The 19219-nt window shown below is 47.4% G+C and overlaps 1 protein-coding gene across 1 annotated transcript in view; it reads right to left on the bottom strand.

Annotated features, from left to right (window-relative positions):
* The window catches only part of SUFU (SUFU negative regulator of hedgehog signaling), a gene marked incomplete at its 5' end in the record, with an annotated part of 123705 nt that extends 104488 nt beyond the window's left edge, over window positions 1-19217 (bottom strand). The window contains 2 exons of the mRNA XM_019555489.1: window positions 11741-11875; window positions 19126-19217. Of these exons, the coding sequence (XP_019411034.1) occupies window positions 11741-11875; window positions 19126-19217 (227 nt within the window). The remainder of the gene's footprint in view (window positions 1-11740; window positions 11876-19125) is intronic.
* Window positions 19218-19219: the final 2 nt, after the last annotated feature.

A 19219-nucleotide genomic window follows, 5' to 3' on the forward strand; every position in this document is an offset into this window, starting at 1 on the left:
CTCCCCACATCTTAGCGTTGTCAGCAAATTTGAACAGGGTGCTTTGTACCCCCTCATCCAAGTCGCTGATGAAGATGTTGAGCAGTGCGGGCCCGAGGACCGAGCCCTGGGGGACCCCACTGCCCACATCCCTCCAGGTGGAAAATGCCCCGTCCACCACTGCTCTCTGGGCATGGCCCTCCAGCCAGTTGGAGACCCATTTGACTGTGTAGGTGTCGACACCACAGTCCTCCAGTTTCTTAATGAGAATGGGGTGAGAGACAGTGTCGAAGGCTTTCCAAAAGTCCAGAAAAACTATGTCCACTGCTACCCTGCATCTAAGGATTTGGTGACCTGGTCGTAGAAGGCCACCATGTTGGTCTGAAAGGACCTGCCGCTGATGAACCCGTGTTGGCTGCATATCTATCCCATTGCAATGCCCTTGTGAAGCTCGAGGCCAAAGGGTCTGCAATTCGTGCAGTAACCTGCAGCAACTGAAATGGTGGGAGCTGTGGGTTTGCAAGCCTTGAAGCCACTCCATGCTATCGGACCATGAGCAGCGAGCACTGAACTGGGTTGTAAGCAAGTCACTCACCCAGCTTCCTTCTCCAAGCATATCCATACTGGCCTATTTAAGAGCTCCCAGTGGCCCAGTCCTCCATCAACTGGTCTAATCCATTCTGAAGCCAGTTATACTCTCTGCCTTTACAATCTCCTGTGGTAACAAATCCCACCAGTTAACTACGTGCTGCGGAAAACAGCTGTTCAAACCATTGCTTGGATAGGGTTATAAAGGTGAGGGGAGAAACAGCTGTCCCAAGAATAAAACCGTACTTTGGGAACTGAAAGGAAAAGCTACTCCTAAACACAACAGCAGCAGACGGTCTCACAAGACTTCTGCGTTTTAGAAGAGGGAGTACAAGGAAAACTTAGCAGCAGCAACCTCTGAATTTCATGCACATTAGCCAGACAGAGGCATTCAGAAGAGATTTGAGGTTAACCCTGTTTGCTTTTCCCTTGTACTTTGTCTTCCTAAAATTTCTTCCTTTCTCCACTATACGCAACAAGCCTGTCTGGCGTCTGCACGCAGACAACCTCGCCCATCCACCTAGACTGCAGAACGTCTCCACTGGAGCCCTCTACAGCCGTCCGAGCCACAAGCCTGGTCAAGCTTGCTTGACCTCTTAAACACCTGTCAAGTAAAAAGTCATTTTATGGCAAAATAAGGTTAAGAGCTCTATTTAATTTTTATTTCACCCTCATTAACCAAGTACATCCAGATCTACGTGTTGTGTCTGACTGGGTCTTATCTTTTGAGACAGTAGCTGCTTTATCCCATGCATCTGCACACCTCTCCCTCTATCAACACCACTCCCAGGAAAAGTTTTTTGTGCACATCCTTAGAAATCAAACCTCTTCCTCACTATCCTTTTGTAAACATGCTCTAAAGCCACTGAGCTCCTGCCAGCCAACAGGCTAGTGACTAGTGCTGATGCTCTCTGAACACTTGGCTTGGATTCCCAGTTGCTCTTCTCGGGTTTAATGGTGAGGGAGCATGCTGTGAAAGCAGAGCGCTCAGCTCGGGCTCGCAGCGCTTGCCAGAAATGCAGCAGGCAGGTGAAGCAGCAGTACCAACTAACTGGACAAACCCTTAGTCATGGGATCTTCACGGCATCTTATGAAGGAAGCTATAGGCTACGAAAGCCCATGCCTCTCTGAATGAGGTAGCCTATAAGGTACCACCCTGCCCTGCCTTCTGCCTAGAAAACCCTGTCTCTGCCAGAGAGAAAGCCATCTAGATGACAGAGGGAGGATCTGGTAACAGAGAAATATTCACGCTGAACACAATAGAGAGAAAACAATATCGATTTTTAGCCAGCTTTTTAGATGAAATTTTCATAATTTCATAAATGTATCCAATTTTACCCATTTTTTTTAATGACATCATAATTTCACGAGGAAGCAAATTTGACCACCTGGAGAGAAAACAGCACACATCCTTTTTGCATCTTGTCAGCCCCCATTGCCGCGTAGCAAGAAAGCATTTTGTATCACAAAGATGCTTGTCCTAGCCCCATGCGTGTGCAGATGTGCTACCGATAGAGGAAGCCCACTTTCCTTCCAATAACGCAAAACTATAAACTTGTATCCCTTTACTGAAAACAGCCCCCTTGTAAACCCAACTACTGTGCTGTAAATGTTATACTACTTTTCCCCCCGCACTTCCAAAAAGTTTCCTTCCAAATCTAACTCGATAAGAAGGCGCTTTGCTTCTGCAGCCCCTGCAAATGCACACAGCAGCACCAGCTGACTTCTCTCTGTAGGTGGCCCATGTCTTCTGCATTATTAATGGTGTTAACTACCTTAAACAAATGACATTTGGAAACCAAATACACTCTTGGGAGGGGGGGATAAAAGTTTTCCGTGTGGTGACCATAGCTACAAGGGAGGTCTACCTCCAGCACAGAAATAAAGTCTTAAATGCCCCTGGTGTATTAGCTCAGTGCGGTATCTGATGGAGTTATCTAGAGAGTGTACAGGCAGGCATGACACTTGGCTTCATTATTTTTTCAGATGTTTAAGATTTGCTTAAGTAAGCAAATGTGCAAAAGAAAAAAAATAATAAGAACGGCAACTTGCTTGCTATATGGATTCTCCTCTCCAGTTCTCTTTCCTCTGTGCCCCAGCCCAAAGCCCGAATGGAAAAAGGAGCAATCAGCCTACAGGTCAATATGCTTACTCTCAGACAAGCAAATGAGGTAGGTAGAAAGAGGACGGGGCTGTGAGCAAACAAGACCCGAACTCTGACTCCTTGCCTTCGGTATGCTTCCAGCTATGACTGATAGCTAAAGTCATTAAGGAAACTTAATCAAAAGCCTTCCCTCTTGCTGCTGCCTCAGGTGACAATGCTCAAAGGAAATATGCTCCTGGATATATGGGACAAAGCTACATTTGTAGTCATACAAAATAAGAGAATCACAGGGGGAAAAAAAAATCTGGCTGGAAGGGACCCTTGGGGAGTCATTGCATCCACCTGTCTAAACCTTCCCAGATTAATGCTGGTCTAACCTGCACTTTAAAAACTTCCAATTAAGACAGATCCCTAGAAAACCTACTTCCAGGCTGAGCTACCTTCACAGCCTGTTCTTCCTCAGAGCCAACTTAAATTTCCCTTGGTGCAATTTTGGCCCACTGCTTTGTGTTCACAGGGGACAGGACAAGGGGAACAGCTGGCCACAATCGTCTTTGTGCCAATCCTTTTTGTGTTTGGAGACGGTTGAACAAATCCCCTCTCATGTCTCCTTTTCTCCGCACTAAGCACTGCTGGTTCTTCCAGCCTTTCCTTGAGTCATATTTTCTAGCCCACTAATCTTTGTTCTTACTCCCCACTGCCCACTTTCCAACTTGTCCGTGTCTTTCTTGAAAGGCAGTGGTCCAAACTGGACGGGGTGCTCCAGGCGAGGCTTCACGAGGCTCATGAGAACCAGAGGACTCTCCCGCTGTGACTTGTATATGGCACTCCAATTAATACATATGGTATACTCATCATCTTTTTTTCCCAATATTAAACTAGTGATGGGAGATATGTGACTGTGTTGAATCTGTATGTGTGAATCAAAAGTTTCTTTCTGGTGAATCTGCTGATGGCAATGAATGGGTACTTTCCCTTTATATTTACAATGTATTTGGTGCGTGCAGGTCTGGAAGCACTCTTTCCCACACTTGTAGCTGGAGTCCTGTATTTACAAAGGCCCTGGGACAAACATAGCAGGTCACTTCTATTGAGCCATGGGCCAAAACAGCCTAGGCAGTCGCTGCCCAATTTATAGTTGTGCAATGCAGGACTTTGCATTTGTCCTTTCTGAATTTCATTTGATTCATTTTGTGCCATTTTTCCAATCTATCAAGGGAATCCTAGTTCTTCCTCTGAAGTGTCTTCGATCCCATCCAGCTTGCAAATGTTTTGTCTACTTACCTTTATCCATCAGGTCATTAATGAACAGCATCAGGTCCAGGACAGACCCCTAGGAATCCCCCAATTAAAAGTGGGGTTTGTGTCACATCATGCAAGATGCTGCCAGACAGCAGGAAATGGTAAACATTTGAGAACTGACAAGAACCAGTGAGGAGCAATACTGAGCTTCCAGTGTTTTACTGGACTTGCGGTTGCTCCCAAATAACATCACCTTCCAGCGGCCAGCAACTTTGTTGTTGCATTCAGCATCACCCATGGGGAAGGCTGCTCACCTTCACAACCACCAGTTTCTACCCTGATTCCCTTCTTTCTACGCTCTGACTCTCTCTCTCCAGCTCTTTACTCTCACCCCACCCACCCTCAGCTCTACATTCAGACCCCAAAACACTTATCAAGTAGTTGATGCTTTAATTGAAAGCAGTGTTTCTCAACCTTTTTAGACTCAAGGGCCTCTGCACTAGAGCCTTGGAAAATGGCAGCTCTTCACTCCCCCCCCCTTTTTTTTTTAAATTATTACAGAGCAATTCTTGTGTTGCAAAGAACTCGGAAGGGAACACAACAGGTCAGAAGGCTTTTGGCACTCTGGATTCCTATTTGAAATCTCCAGGTTTATCTCATGGACTTCATGCAGTTGAGATATTTGCAAGGTTAATGCCTCAGTCCACATCTGCATTACAAAGTTCTGCCAAGGGAGCTGTCAGCCGGAGGCGTGAAAAGATCACGCCCTGTAGCCCAGGCAGCTCTGCTGGGAAAACGTTCCGCTCCAGCCCATCACAGAACATGCATAGTCACGGAGGCTGGAAACTTATCAACACTTCATACAGTCCCTCCTTGAATTATAGGCTTCCATCTCAAAGAGGCTGACTTGACCTTTCCTCTCTTTCAGACAGATATGGCGATTTCCAAAGCATTTGTGGAGAGATCGACTTTCAAATACAACCTTAAATTTACCTCTCCATCCTGCCTGTTCTTTACGGATGTGGGTTTCCCAACACTTTCTAGGGAAGAAAGAGGGTTTGCCCAGAGTCCCCATCTCCACTTCTTCCTGGTGTGCTAGTGGTCACCCCCCTGCCCTGCTCTGTTTAGTGCTTTATGCATGAAGTTTGTAATGCAAAAATCTCAAATTCTTGATTCAGAGGTGATACCTTTTATTAGACCAACTGAGAAGTTGCAAAACAATTTTTTGTTGTTGCAATTTCTCAGTTGGTCTAATAAAAGGTATAATCTGTGAACCAAAAGTCTGAGATTCCTGCATTTCCTTTCGTCTCAGACCAACACAGCTACCAAATACATCCCTGAAGTTTGTAAAGCACTTGGGGACCCCACGAGGATCAAAACGCAGGACTCCAAGGCGATGAGGCGAGGAGATGCAGAGCCAAGAGGGCTACTCAGTGACCACACTGGCCTGCATCCCTGGAACTCAAAAGACAGCCCACACTGATGAGAAAGAGCATGGTGACTCCAATTTTCAGCTGGCTATTTCTGACTACCCTATCAAAGCCCATTCACAAAAGGTTGCCAGAAAATGCCTATCCCTTCTTCAGCCGTACATTTGTTACCCCGTGTCCTTTCACAAGGGAGAATCACTCACAGGACTTGCACCAGGAACTAGATTAGAAAGCATCACGCTGTGAAAGCCAGCATGCCCCCATCACCTTTTATAGAGAGGTTCCCTCCATAGAGGCAACGTGTGCTCCCAGCATGAGATGCTCCCTCTTGCTCCGAGTGGTATGCAGCGTCAATCAAAAGGAGTGTTGCAAGCTGGGACCTGCTGCCTCGGTGCTGCTATGGCAGAGAGAAAGGCAACAGCAATTTTTGCTCTGTTTTATGCAGATTTGGTGCAGCACATAGGGGTCTGGCGAGCTGCCAGCACAGCTCCTCGTCCATGCAAAGTGCAGGCGTCCTGATCGATGCAGGTAGAGGGATTTTATATGAAAGAGCAATGCATCAAAATGCTATTGCGCTTTTTTCTTCTCTGGGTACAAAAAACCTCAAATTAAAATTTTATCACAGCACAGTCAGGATTCAACTCACAGCTCCTGCTGTGGCTCACTACCGCGTCCTTGCAGATCTCAAGCCAGTGACTTTGTTCAACCTTTCTGGGGTTTTTACCGCATAAAGGTCTCCCTAGGAAGGAGAGCAATGCCCTCTTTTTTCTACGAGCCGCAGCACTGAGACATGACCCTGCCGAGCTGCAGGACTGAGCAACAGGGAATCTGACTTGCCACAGACTCACTGGGTGGCCTTGGGCAAATCACACTGGGGGTAATCTTTTCTATCTCCCAATCTTATCATTTCTAAACAGAGAACAAGATCTTTGGAGCACAGATGTTGCTTGCCGAGCGGCTCGTACAGCACCTACCACCCAGTGGGGTTGTTACATGCCACTATAATGCAAACAGAAAAGAATCAGTGGGCGCATCTACACCTTCATTAACATGCAGTAATTACTGTGCATTTAATTTAATACTTGCTTAATGAAGTACTAACTGAATGCGCACTAACTTGTGCTACCGCACAGCAGCTCCAGCGCATGGTTTTTTTGTGATGCTTACTGCACAGTAGCCTGACACTACTACACAGTAGCGTATAAGCAAAGTTTTTGCCTGGTGCGCTACTGCGCAATGTTATTAGACTACTGCGCATTAATCATCTCGTGTAGCTGTGCCCAGTATGAAGGGAAGGATATTACACTGAGACAGATGCATTCCTGGAATAGATGCGATTCCTTTCTAAAGGTCAGACAAAAAACACTACTACCAGCAGCAGTTTCAACTGTGTTTGAAAGCTATAGTAAACCTCCTTGCCGCCACTACAGGATCTCTGTGCCACTCAAGCAAACAACATGCAACCATCCAACTCTCCTTGGACTTTGCCATTTTTAAGGCAGCGAGGGCTCTTCCCTAAGAAAAACAGCAAACAACTTTCAATATTAAAAATCAGCCAGGAAGTTCAAACAAACATGGGAGAACCCTTTTCAGAAGGTTAGGAGAGGGGTTTCCTGCGGGCATCTGGCTGCGAGCCGCAGCCGGTTAGAAATACAGACTTTTTATAAAAGCGCTTTTCACGCAGCCCTGGTGAAAGACCTGCGGTTCCATAACACTGTCACGATGTCCTGATTTCGGATTTTGACGGCAATCAAGCCAGCACAGCTGGTATTGTGGTTGCCATTATAGCATGAAACACTCTGAGTGTTTGTGAAATGAAAAGGGGTCTCCCACTTTTCTCCTCTTTCTTCCACCTTATGCTGTGACCGGTCAAAACAGACCTGATTTCTAAGCGGAGCATAACCGATACTTAAGCAGTGCAGGAAACAGTGCTGTTTTAACTGAAAATAAATCTGTCAGCAAGGAGGCACAGGGCGAGCTACACTTCAGACTTTTCAGGTTCTTATTAAAAAATATAAATTAAAGTCAACATTTTCACGTTGCTTGCTACATCTGTTTGCTATTCCATTATTAATAAAAATATAGGGGCCTCCAATTCAGCCTAGGTTCACTCTTAAAAAAAAGCCCTTTCAGCTAATACTGAATTATAATGGGGCTAAATGGTACAGCATTACCAGGAGAGAGATAGGCTGGGCGCCACCCGGGGTCACTGGCAGACGGATTTAAATGCTTACATTGCCTTCAGATGGGAGGCAGATTTTCTTAAAGAAGAGGAGAGTCTGCAACACGATGCTCTTTATTTTGCAAAAGCCTGGCAGCACCCGAGTTATGAATATGTGCCTGTCTTTTCAGAATCCTATTGATTTCTGTCTGGATTAAGAAACCCTGTTTTTCAGCAGACCTATTTATTAGATGATATGCGGCCCTTTGCAAAAAAAAAGAAGAAAGGAGAGAGACTCACTCAGGACAGATTACAATAAAAAAGAAAAGAATATAAAAGCAGATAAAACATCAAGGTAAATAGGTACATAATGACCCCCCCCCCAAGTCAATACCAATCTGACCATGGGGTAAAATACCTTTCTAATCCCAAATCTGGCATCGGTCTGACCCTGAGTGGAGGGGCAAGACCTGCTAGCCAGGACCCTCTGGGTTTGAGTCCCAGCAGGAACACTGGTACACCACAGGCAAAATCCCCAGCTCTTAGGGATTTGCAGCCAGCATCCAATGCTTCTAAGGAAGATGAAAAAAACCCACCTGATGTGTGTAGCAACAGGAGGGCAAAAATTTCTTCCTGGCCCCTTGGGGCACCAGCAAAGCCCAAGAGCTTGGAAAATACCCATTGCATGGTTACTCCTAGGCCATCCCTATCCAATGCTTGGCCAATCTCTTCTGGAACAACTCCAGCTACAGCTTCCCTAGGCATCCATCCAACTGCCTCCTTGTTTTAATAGTGAAGAAATTTTTCCTGCTCTCCAACCTAAACCTATTTTACTGAAACTTCAAGCCACTGGTTCGCATTCTGCTCTCCACAGCAATGGCAAAAAAGGTGTTTTTTCCTCTTTACAGCAGCCCTTCAGATATGTGAAGACTACTGTCATGTCCCCTCTTAATCAGTTTTTCTGCAAGGTGAACATGCCTACCTCCTTCAACCTCTCCTTGATCAAGGGCTTGGAAGGCGAGTCATACATGTGTGTCACCCCCACCCCTGGACCCTAGCTTCTGCCTGTCATTTTTGAAACGTGGAGCCCCAATTGGCACACAATACTTTAGATGAGGTTTAACCAGTGCAGGGTAGAGAGGCACTATCACCTCCCAAGATTGCATCTGCTGCTATTGATGCAACCCGCAACCACATTCACCATTTGTCTAGCTGCGTCATGCTGCAGACTCCTATTGAGTTGGTGAACTACCAAGACTCCTGGATCCTTCTCCATGGTGCTGCCACCCAGCCAGGGATCACTCATTTCATATCTGGATTTGTGACTACTGTCCCCAGGATGCACCACCCTGCATTTGACAGCATTGGTCTTCACTGTTTGCTCCAGCCCAGCTTTCCAGTCTGTTAAGATCCTTCTGAATTGTGCTCCTCTCCTCCTACATGTTCACAATCTTTCCCGGTTTTGTGTCATCTGCAGACTTGCTCAAGAAGCTTTCTACACCAGCATCCAAATCATTAATGAACATGTTGAACAGCTCTGGGCAAGGAACAGACCCTGTGGGACTGTACTCGAAACCTCCAGCCTTTCTGCCATGGATCTGTTAATAATCACCCTTTGCTTGCAATTACTGAGCCAGTTGTCTATCCACTTTGCAGCAGGTTTGTCTAGCCCACTTTTCCCCAATTTATTTATGAGAAAGTAGCAAGACTTTTAACAAAGTCCTGCATGAAAGTCCAGACACACAGTTGCAAGTGTTGGAAACCTGACATTAGAGATGATAACAGGTTAGGCCCCGAAGGCACATAACATTAATGCACTGTCAAAGAAAAAAATGGAAAATTAGTTCTTGAACCCGAGATCTTTTGGCTCAGAGAGTGCATGGGGACAGGAGTCCTGGCAGAGCTTGCAAGCTGTGCAGTAAACTCTTCTCAGGACTACTCTCCCACGGTGCTCCAGAGCCCTCTCAAGACATGGCTCTCTGGTTATCACTCTAACAGGGTTATCTGAATACTTCCCCTCCACCTGAACCGGGAAAAGGAACTTCTCTCCTCTGAGACCAACAAATCTGGGATTTCTCGGCCAAGTTGTCCAACAGGAAGAGTTGGAAAGTTTCACTTCTGGGAGATGGCTCTGGATTTCACAAGGTACGTCTGCTAGATTCCCTGTGCTGTTCACCCTGGGCTTTGCAGGAAAGTCCTGCCATAGGCTAAGAGCGACACAGGATGCTTCAGACCTACTACCTTGGTTTTTATTGAAGGCAAGGTATGGGTTAAAACCAGGCAAAAGGCTGACTGTTTACATCAGGCTTGTCTAATTTCTAAGTGGCAGGAGGCCACTCGCCCATTCGACCATGGTAGCATCCCCCTCCCTACCCTGTGTGCCCGGGCCCCTCCACCCTCAGCACTGCCCCTACCCCAGGAGACTCCCCACTGCACCTTGCAACCCCTCCCCTACTGCTGCTCCCTGTGCTTCCTCACTGCACCAGACAACCAACTGCTGCTTCTCATGTCCCAGCACCCTGACTCTCCCATAGCTTCTCAGCTGCAAAGCGCCCAGTTCACCATGTCACTCAGGCACCCCAAGCTGCAGGCTCCCCTGGCATTGAAGGCTATGCCGCAACGCCCCATCGTAGGGCAGGGGCAGGAAGGGGAAGTCAGAGGGAAGGTGATCCTGGAGCCTCTGGATGCTGCTGCAATTGAAGCAATCTGAGGAGCGGCAGGCAGGTGGGAGCTGGGGGGGCAGGTTGTAACGTAACCCCTGGTCGGCTGCATGCAGAGCTGCCAACTGGACAGCCCCGCTTTGCATGGTTTACTTTTCGATTCGCAATGTGCATTTACACAACCCAGCTACATGCCTTCAGGACGGAGCCAGCTCCACACCCTCAGCCAGGAGTCTGAGTAAACAGACAAGCCTTGCACTGTGCCCCAAAGGCCAGACTTGGGCTTACGAGCCTGCAAGCAGCAGCAAATCGAACTGACGGTGGTGAATCCTAGAGCCTGTCGCTCCAGTGGCCCAGGACACCACGTGGCTGCAGAGAGATGGATGAAAACTCAATCTCTTGATTTGAGAGGGTCAACTTACCAGGCAAGGGCTGCTTGTGGGGTTTAGACAAGCACTTGGCTGGGATGGTTTGGATAGGGATGATCCTGCCTTGAGCTGGGGGTTGGACTAGATGACCTCCAGAGGTCCCTTGCAGCTCTTTCCTACGATACCCTAAGAAGCTCTGAATGGCCAGGGTAGGATCTATTCTGCAATTGATGGAAACCATTTCCTAATTCAACCTCTCTTTCTCTTCTCTTGCTTTCCTCATAGCCAGCCTTCTTACTGAGTAGCTAATGGAGGGGATCTTTTCCACAGAGATCCCAACAAGACAGGTGCTTTGTCTAAATTCATATTGTGCGTGACACTAGCCGTGCTGAAAACCAATTCTGTTGAAAGACCTTAGATGTCTGACTGTGGGCACGTACTCGCTTGGCCTTGGGGCTGGTGGATGTGTGAGAGGTTAAAGAATTGACCGTGTGCCTGCTCTTGTGAGACAAACACCTGCGTGAGTCTGTTGGCAGAAACTCAACCAAGATGAGATGCAAGACAGAAAACTTAGATGAACTAGTTAAGACCCTGGTGGCACCATCCGGCCGGGGTCGTCACCCTCCGACTGCAAGACTGTGCAAGCTGGAATTTCACTAGTCTGTCTGCTCCACAACAGCCAGATACTTCCAGCAACAGGAATCACTTTCCACTCCAAGCTAGTCCGACAGCTAGGCTTGCTACTTCTCCAAGAAGTAACACAGACATTACCACGAGCCTGAGGGAAGGTGCCCTGACGGCAGCCTCACAGGCAGAAGCAGTTAACGAGTGCTGGCTCCAGGGTGAAGAATACGACCGCAGTGAAACACTAGCAGTAAGAACATTAATAAAATATTAAGAAACCCACCCCACCACACTAAATTTCCTCACGAGTCAAAAATACAGAATATACCAGACAACGAGCAGTGTCTGAGGCCCCAGCCCTGCAACGACACCTGCACGGAAGACTCCTGCACACACACGCAGTACACCCACACACCCCTATGCAGGATGACAGCCATCAGCTTCAGGGCAATGGATCTGTGTGATTAAAGCCTCAGTAGAAAGCAATGGGGTTTTACCACCTGCTGTACTTTTCTCACTCACAAATGCACAAAGCAGAACACGTGGTATTAAAATACAGGCACTTAAATACATAAGGCACTTACTCGTGTACTCGGTTGTCTCCATACAGGTCACTCAGCCCAAAGCTGACATAATGCCAGTGCTCAGGAACATTCAGCGCTGGGTTCCCCAAGTTTCTGTACATGCTAACATAGTCCAGAGGATCTGGTCCCCCCAACCTGCAGAGAAAGACAGAAATAAGTTTCAGTATGATGGCGGAGATATGTGGTTTTTAACCATCTCATAGGCTGGATGCAATTGGAAGAAGCTGGCTCGTCAATCCGACGTCCTTCCAACAGAAAGCTAGGTTGGTGAACGTGAACTTTCCTGCGCACCGCCAAAACCGTCTGTTTGGGAAACTTTCAGCTGTGCTTTCCATTTTCACAGGGCCCCAGAAGACCACGTGCCTTATGGTAATTACCATTTATTCTGAATGAGCAGGAAGTCTGCACAGACGCTCCTATGGACCTTACAGACAAAGGCCTGCTTTAAATCACTGTGAGTAAATCGAGTGACAACAATGAATTCACCGTATTCAGCCTACCTCTAGCAAAGACTGGGGGAAATACAGAGTATCTGAAGCATGGGAAGATAGGGTGCATGTGTGCCACAGATTAAAATGCTTTTAAAGTTAAAGCATGGAACAGACTGGAAGGCCAAACTAAAGTTTTCACAACACACACAAGAACAGTTGAAAAAAAAAAATCATACTGGAAAAATCGTATGCAGACTGTACTTGCGCTCTAAGACCCTTGCTTCAGCTCAGCACTGCATACTGCTACTTTTCCAGCAATTCCTAAAGTTAGAAAAGAGTGAGATTTTAAGAAATCAATCAATGACTTGGAATCTTGCCACAAAATCAGAATGGGTGGAGGCGAAATGAAAGCAGTCTCAGAGCACTGATTTAATGACTAAAAGCATAACCCAGCGCTTCTGCTTAGCTACTAAAAGTGGTTGCATAATGCAACGCTATTTAAAGTCAGCATACGGTGCGTCGCCAACAATAAAACCGAGCAAACCATCTTGTACCGAGACAGACTTTGCAGAAACTTCTATTACTCATGAAAAAAAACCAGAAACAGGTTTTACACTAATCAAGCAGCATAAGCAGAGACATTCTGCAATGCACTCTCGCAGCATCCAGCTGTGTGAAGAAAGAGGCAAAGCCCCATCTAAATGAGATGTGTGCGACTGCTTTCCTCGCTATTTGCACTGTCACAAGACAAGAGAGAAGAAAGCGAGAAGAGGCGGGATGTCAAACCACTAGTGTTCAACAGAGCAAGCAGCTGCTTTGCTGGTTCCTGTTTCCAAGCTGCCGTTTGGTCAAGACAAAAATACCCCAACGTAAAAAGCTGGAACTAAGAAGGCCCCATTCAATCAAGCCTCTTATTATACACCGAGTCCCACCCCTTTGTTTGGATGTTGTCTGATTAAGCCCCAGCCCTATGGCTTGTTGCTGAGAGATGTACTGGAGCAGGTCTGTACTTTCCATTTGTTGCGGGATTTCGTGCAGCCACACAAAGCGCTTCACAATGATGGTTTGGACAAGTAATGAACAAGTCTTGTTTCTGCTCATGATTGAGACAGGCAAGCAGGATGCCTGTGTTTAGGAAGAAATGCTCTGCATGCTGGTCAGCCAGGCTGTGGTGTCCTGTGCCGTGTACTTTCTAGCACTCTTCAAGCTGGAAGACAGTTGAACTGCAAGATTTGAGGATTCCTTTTATTTTCTACCATTATCCTTCCTGCTTTTGCCCAGCACTGCTCTCTATGTTGCCTGACAGCACTTGGAGAAAACACCATAAATTGTCATAAATATTAATCAAACTGCTGGACAGATAAGTCAAGCAAACTTTATAGCAAGAGCATTAGGGGGACCAAAAGAGGCAGCCACCTTAAAACAAAAAAAGCACTTCTCTACATGTTTTTGGAGAGCGGATTTGCTCGGCAAAGCACTGCTTCCGGGTTCAGCTTACCAGCAGCAGCTACAGGGACAGGAGAGAGTTGCAGATCTGGGGTGACAAGCTGTAGCAGCAAAGCTTCAGGACATTAAAAGGCACTTAGCTGCAGCAGTGCCTGTAAGAAAGCTCCGCTCGTGTAAAGAAGCAGGTGGCCATCACCATCTGGAAATATGCCATTGCCAATTGCTGTCCATCACTTGTTAACCACGTGTGCTCTGCCATCGAGCAGGGCCTGGGCCCATGGGCCTTTCACTAGGTAATGTGCAGGTGGGTATTAACAGCCTCACAGGGTGAGTATTCCAGAATTACATTGGTGGTACTGACGGGATGTATGTGCCTCTTCCCAGCTACTTGCTCCAACACATTAGTAAAATAAAAGCTGCTTCTCCGATGATGCTGGATCAGGCTTTGCAGGATTGTGATGGCTCACTTTTATTTGTGCAGCGAGGATCTGTGGCAGTTCTGGACGTTTTTCCTGCAGCGGGAAGTGGAATCTCTCCACATTAACAGCACAGCTATCCCTCTGCTCCTTCGGGGAGACCCAGCTTATGCCCTTCCAGCTTACAAAGCCTCTTTCCAAGCACTTGGATATGAAAAAGTCATCAGGCACATATAGGCTGGTAGCTGCAGAATGATTCTGGAATATGCCTTTAGAAACACAGTTAAAATCCTAGGAAGACAGGGCTGCAAGTGACCTCACGAGACAAACCTAGTCCAGCCCACTGCTCAGGACAGGACCATCCCCGACTAACCCTTCCCAGCGAAGCGTCTAACCTGCTGTTGGGTTGTTAGTTATAAACATGTTGGTCTGAGGACATAGGCACACACAGGTATTTGGGTAGATGCAATATTTTTTATTAGTCCAACTAAACATTGTTCAACCTACTCTTGAACATGTCTAGTGATGGAGATGTCACAGCTTCAAGGCAGCCTGTTCCAATGCTCAGCCACTCTTAAGGCTGGAGATGGGGAGGAACTTTTTGACTAGCAATGTCCTCTGCTGCAGTTTGAAGCCACTGCTCCTAGCCCTGTCCCCTACAGCAAAGAGTCTATTTCCCTTCAAGTATTTAAGGATTGGTATCAAATTCATCCTTGGGTTTCACTTCTCCAGGCAAAGCAACTCCAGTTCCTTCAGTCCTTCCTTGTAACTCACATTGCCCCTTGGAAAATCCCTGTAAGAAACTCCTTCTTAGAATGGATTTTTGCACCATCTTTGAGAGAGCAGGGGGAAGAGCCTTGCACAAGAAGAGAAACAGAAGGTAGACACATTGAAGTGAACGTTTTGAATAGCCAGAGAGGAGGCCTCTAGATAAAGCAACTAGTGACAGGCACAAAGAGGGATTTGTTGTGCTTCTACTTTAAGTCTGGGGGACCACCTGTGGAAAAATGTATATGCTACAAATTTTACTGTACATTTTCTTGTTGGAGTATTAATGCAAGCATTTCACCATACAGACGCATGTAAATTAGTACATTTTGTGCCTACTTTAATGCCCTTTACATTTAGTTTATGATTTCCCAATTGATATGCTTCTTTCTGTTAAGAACTACTTCACAGTCAGGGCGGCTAGGATCTGGAACCAACTTCCAAGGGAAGTGGTGCTGGGTCCTGCCCTGGAGGTCTTTAAGAGGAGGCTTGATGCCTACCTGGCTGGAATCATTTGAGCTCAGTTTTTTTCTCCTGCTCAGGCAGGGCGTCAGACTTGAAGATCTGCAAGGTCCTTTCTGACCCGACTTCCATGATTCTATGGTATTGAGCCCTACTGGATATCAGGATAGTGCAATTTCACAACTGAAAGGAGGAGCCAAGCCTCCAGTTAATTTTTTTATAATATATACAATAATATACCAACAGGAACTGCTCGCTTTAGAAGAGTTTTATTAAGTAGTAACACCACTGGGCACACTTTGAAGACACTACACTTCAGCAAGGCAGTCTGTCTCTCCATCTCATAAGACCTTCTGCTTTTCTTCCTCAAGCTGCTGATGCTACACTAAAAGAAAGAAAACAAAAGAAGTCATCTACAACGAAGGAGACCACTTCAAAAAGTGTAATTTTTCCTAAATGCTGTCATTTTGGGGTGGAGGGGTGGGCTTAGCTAATGAGGCAGAGGAGGAAAGTGAAACAAAGACATGATGGAGGATTTGGGTGGGAACCTAAATTATGTGGCATTTGTGTTTTAATATTTTTATGAATTTTGCAAAGTCGCCAGCCAAATCCTTTACACAAGCACTGGGGACACGTGTTAGAAGTCCCCCAGTGTGGAGAAGAGTTAGACAGTATGACAGCAATGAGATAAAATCCAATACTTACAGGGACCAACCACCATCTGTGGTCCTGGTTCATCCTCCATCTCCGCTTTATAATAGGAGGCTGCTCAGGACTTCTGCGACCAGGAGACTGAAAATCCATTACGCAGAAGAGTCACTACCATCAGTGGAGAATCTATCTGGGGTTCACAACAAGCTCTAGTACAGTGGTAGAAGGTAATGACAAGCTCCTTGTACTAAGAGCAGGCCATGCAGCCACACAGCTCATTGCATGCCTACAGACTAGCCAGAGATCCTTCCTTTCAGTGCCTTAGTAAACTCTCTGTTGTGCCCCTTGGCTCAGCATTTGCTCAACAGATGAGCAAAATAAGGCTCTTCTCCTCAGAGATCAACAATAGTTCAGAATCTCAATACAAGGAATGAAGAGTTTAACACCAGTACATGAACTTCCCATGAACTGCAAGTGCTAAAAACCAGCACCTGGGTGCACAGAACCGTTTCAGCAGAAGGTAACAGCTGATCAAGATGAACCCAGAGCAGTACAGGGCATGCAGACATATCCCAGGTAGCCAAAGCAGCATGGGATCCTCATAGAGGCACAACAAGTATTAAATGCAGATGCACCAAGATGTACTTTGCAACAGGTAAAAAAAAACCAAAACCAAACCAAAACCATCCTGCATCTGAATGGGCTGCTTCCAAAGTGGGTTTGATAATGTGCAGTGAGAGGCCAGATCAGCATTACTGCATTTTGCTTGACGCAAGGCATTTGAATGCAAATCAACTCAACCCACAACTCTGAAGTGGAGGCCAGCCCTTTGACCGTAACCTTTTCAAGGCAGGGAGTTGTCTTAAGACATCTTGGTTAATTCTCTGTTCTAAACAGTCCACCGAGTCATCCACTTATTCCACAAACCTTTGAATTGTTGTTTTCAACAGTCCACACACTAGCAGCAAATAAGTGAACTGAATTACATATCTTGTAGCTATGCGCATCTCTGTGCTGCAACTTATATAGATATACCCCAGCTCGCTTTGAACAACAGGTTCAGAAGAGGGGATGTGATAAATGGAAATGTCTGGGATTTCCTTTGGAAAAGCCAGGACTGCACAAGCATGTAACAGCCCCCAGTCAGAGGGCTGATGAGACCAGCCAGAGGAAAAAGTTGGATTTGCGTTTGCATGGGCAATTCTCTGATGACTGATGGAAACCCTAGGAAGTTTGATATCAGGGAAAAAGACACCTGCCCAGCCAGGGGCTAAAGAATGATTACTGGAGGAAGTAATATGATTCATTTATTAGCATATCATTGCTTTTTCTAAAGAAACACAAGAGAATGGTCGTTGCATTCAGTGCCTTGAAAGAACGAGATGCAGCAAAACACGGAAACTGGCCAGAGACTGATGGAGAGACAGCTCAGCCTCACCTCTTCGCATGTCAAGGTGACAAGCAAGCCTACACGGCCTTCGTATAGGAGTACCAACAGGTTCATGCTGCCCACTCAGAGGCAACACTGCCTCAGAAGGGCCCTGAGCTCCCTGCTTTAGCCTTGCTAAGCAGCATGAGCTCAAGGTCACTTAAAGGCAGCTGCCAGGCCTTGTTTTTGGCATCTGACAAGAGCAAAGCAGGAGGGAATGGGCAGCAGGAGCTGCAGAACAATGCTCTGGGGTTCTGCAGAGACAGCACAGACATGCCCGTAGGGACCTTATAGTATCACGTAATACACTGGAAAGAAAGGAGTGCATCCATGGGGCTCTACCCCTTGCAATTTTACCCCATCAGAGAATTTCACTTCAGGTGTATTTAGCCACTCTTCTTAACACCCAAATGCTAGAGAAAATACAACTGCCCTCTCACATGGACAGTGTGGAGGGTGTCCAAACGCTCCAGATCACCAGCGCAGCATCTCTCCAAAAGACATGCAAATGGGAAGAGATGCACCTGTTGCACAAAGCAGTCTTCAGAGCTAAATTTTCCCATGAACAAACCTCCACTTCAGTGGGCTGGGCTGCACCATAGAGAAATTCACTGTACTCTGCAAAGCAAGGTTGAAGTGGTATTCCCTTTAAAAAACACAGAATCACAGCTCACTAAAAAACAGATTAGGCTCCCGATGGTCTTCTTGAAACTTCTGAACAGCTCTCACAATGTCGTCTTTTCACCTAAGCCCTCGAACAGCTTGCAGCGCTGAATGACGATGCCAGAAGACAACAAGGGTAAGCAGAGAATTCACCACCTTCAAGACACACTGAACTCAACTGTTTAGAGACGCCCAAGACAACACATTCTCCCTTTCTCACTGAACCCTCATGCTAAGATTTCCTCTGCCAAGCTAATATCACATCACAGGTGTCTATCTATATGACAGCAGCTCCCGCTGCTATTGCCTTCAGCTGAACTGGGGTACCAACAGGAGACTAAGGAGAGAAAAAGTCCAAATTTAAAGGCCCTAGGAGGCAACAGCATCACCCCGGCCAGTCTAAGATGCAGGACGCAAGCGCGCGCAGAGCTTGGTGCACCCCTCGGCAGACAGCAGCACCACTGATCCCTAACGAAGACACTGCCGTCAGCCCTCATCACAGACCCAGCTCTACCTTCGTCCCGCACGTGTCTCATGGCTCGGTGCCATCGTCGGCCGTCCACAGAAAAACGCCAGCTCCTAAACAAAGGCGACTGAAGGCTTGGGCCGAACTTCAATGCCTCGAGTTGGGCGTCTACGCTGTGCGCTCGCTGCCCGCTGGGCTCAGACAGCTGGGGAAGGCGCCCGGCCTACGGAAACGCGCTCCTTTTTATGCAATGTCTCCTCGCGGGAGACCGGTCTCCCGTGTCTGGATTCACCCGTCGGCACGGGCCGCCGTGAGCTCACACGACAGCGCTGGCGGGACCCTCCCGAGGCAGAGCCGAGACGAGCAGGGCCCGGGAATAGCGCCCACTTCCGCGGGATGCCCATGCGGGAGGGAAGGCGGCCTCGAGGGTCTCGCCTGGTGTCCTGAGGACCCCGGTCCCAGCCCCCACACACCCCTCCCCCACTGTGCAGTGAGGGGGTCAGGGCTACCCATGATGTCACGACCCCTCACCCCAAGGAACCCCCTCCCCATGACGTCACCCCAGGGCTCCCGCCTCCCTCTTAAGCCCCTCCCTCGTAACGTCACGCGGGATGCCCCGCCCCGTGCCCCCTGCCCCGGGCCCGCGCGCTCACCAGTACTTGAGGATGGCGGTGACCTGCAGCGGGTTGGGCTGCTCAGGGTAAAGGCGGCGGCACTCGCCGTAGATACCGTGCAGGCCCGGCGGGA

Source organism: Crocodylus porosus, unplaced genomic scaffold, assembly GCF_001723895.1.
Source record: "Crocodylus porosus isolate Cpor-Errol unplaced genomic scaffold, CroPor_comp1, whole genome shotgun sequence".
Lineage (NCBI taxonomy): Eukaryota > Metazoa > Chordata > Crocodylia > Crocodylidae > Crocodylus > Crocodylus porosus.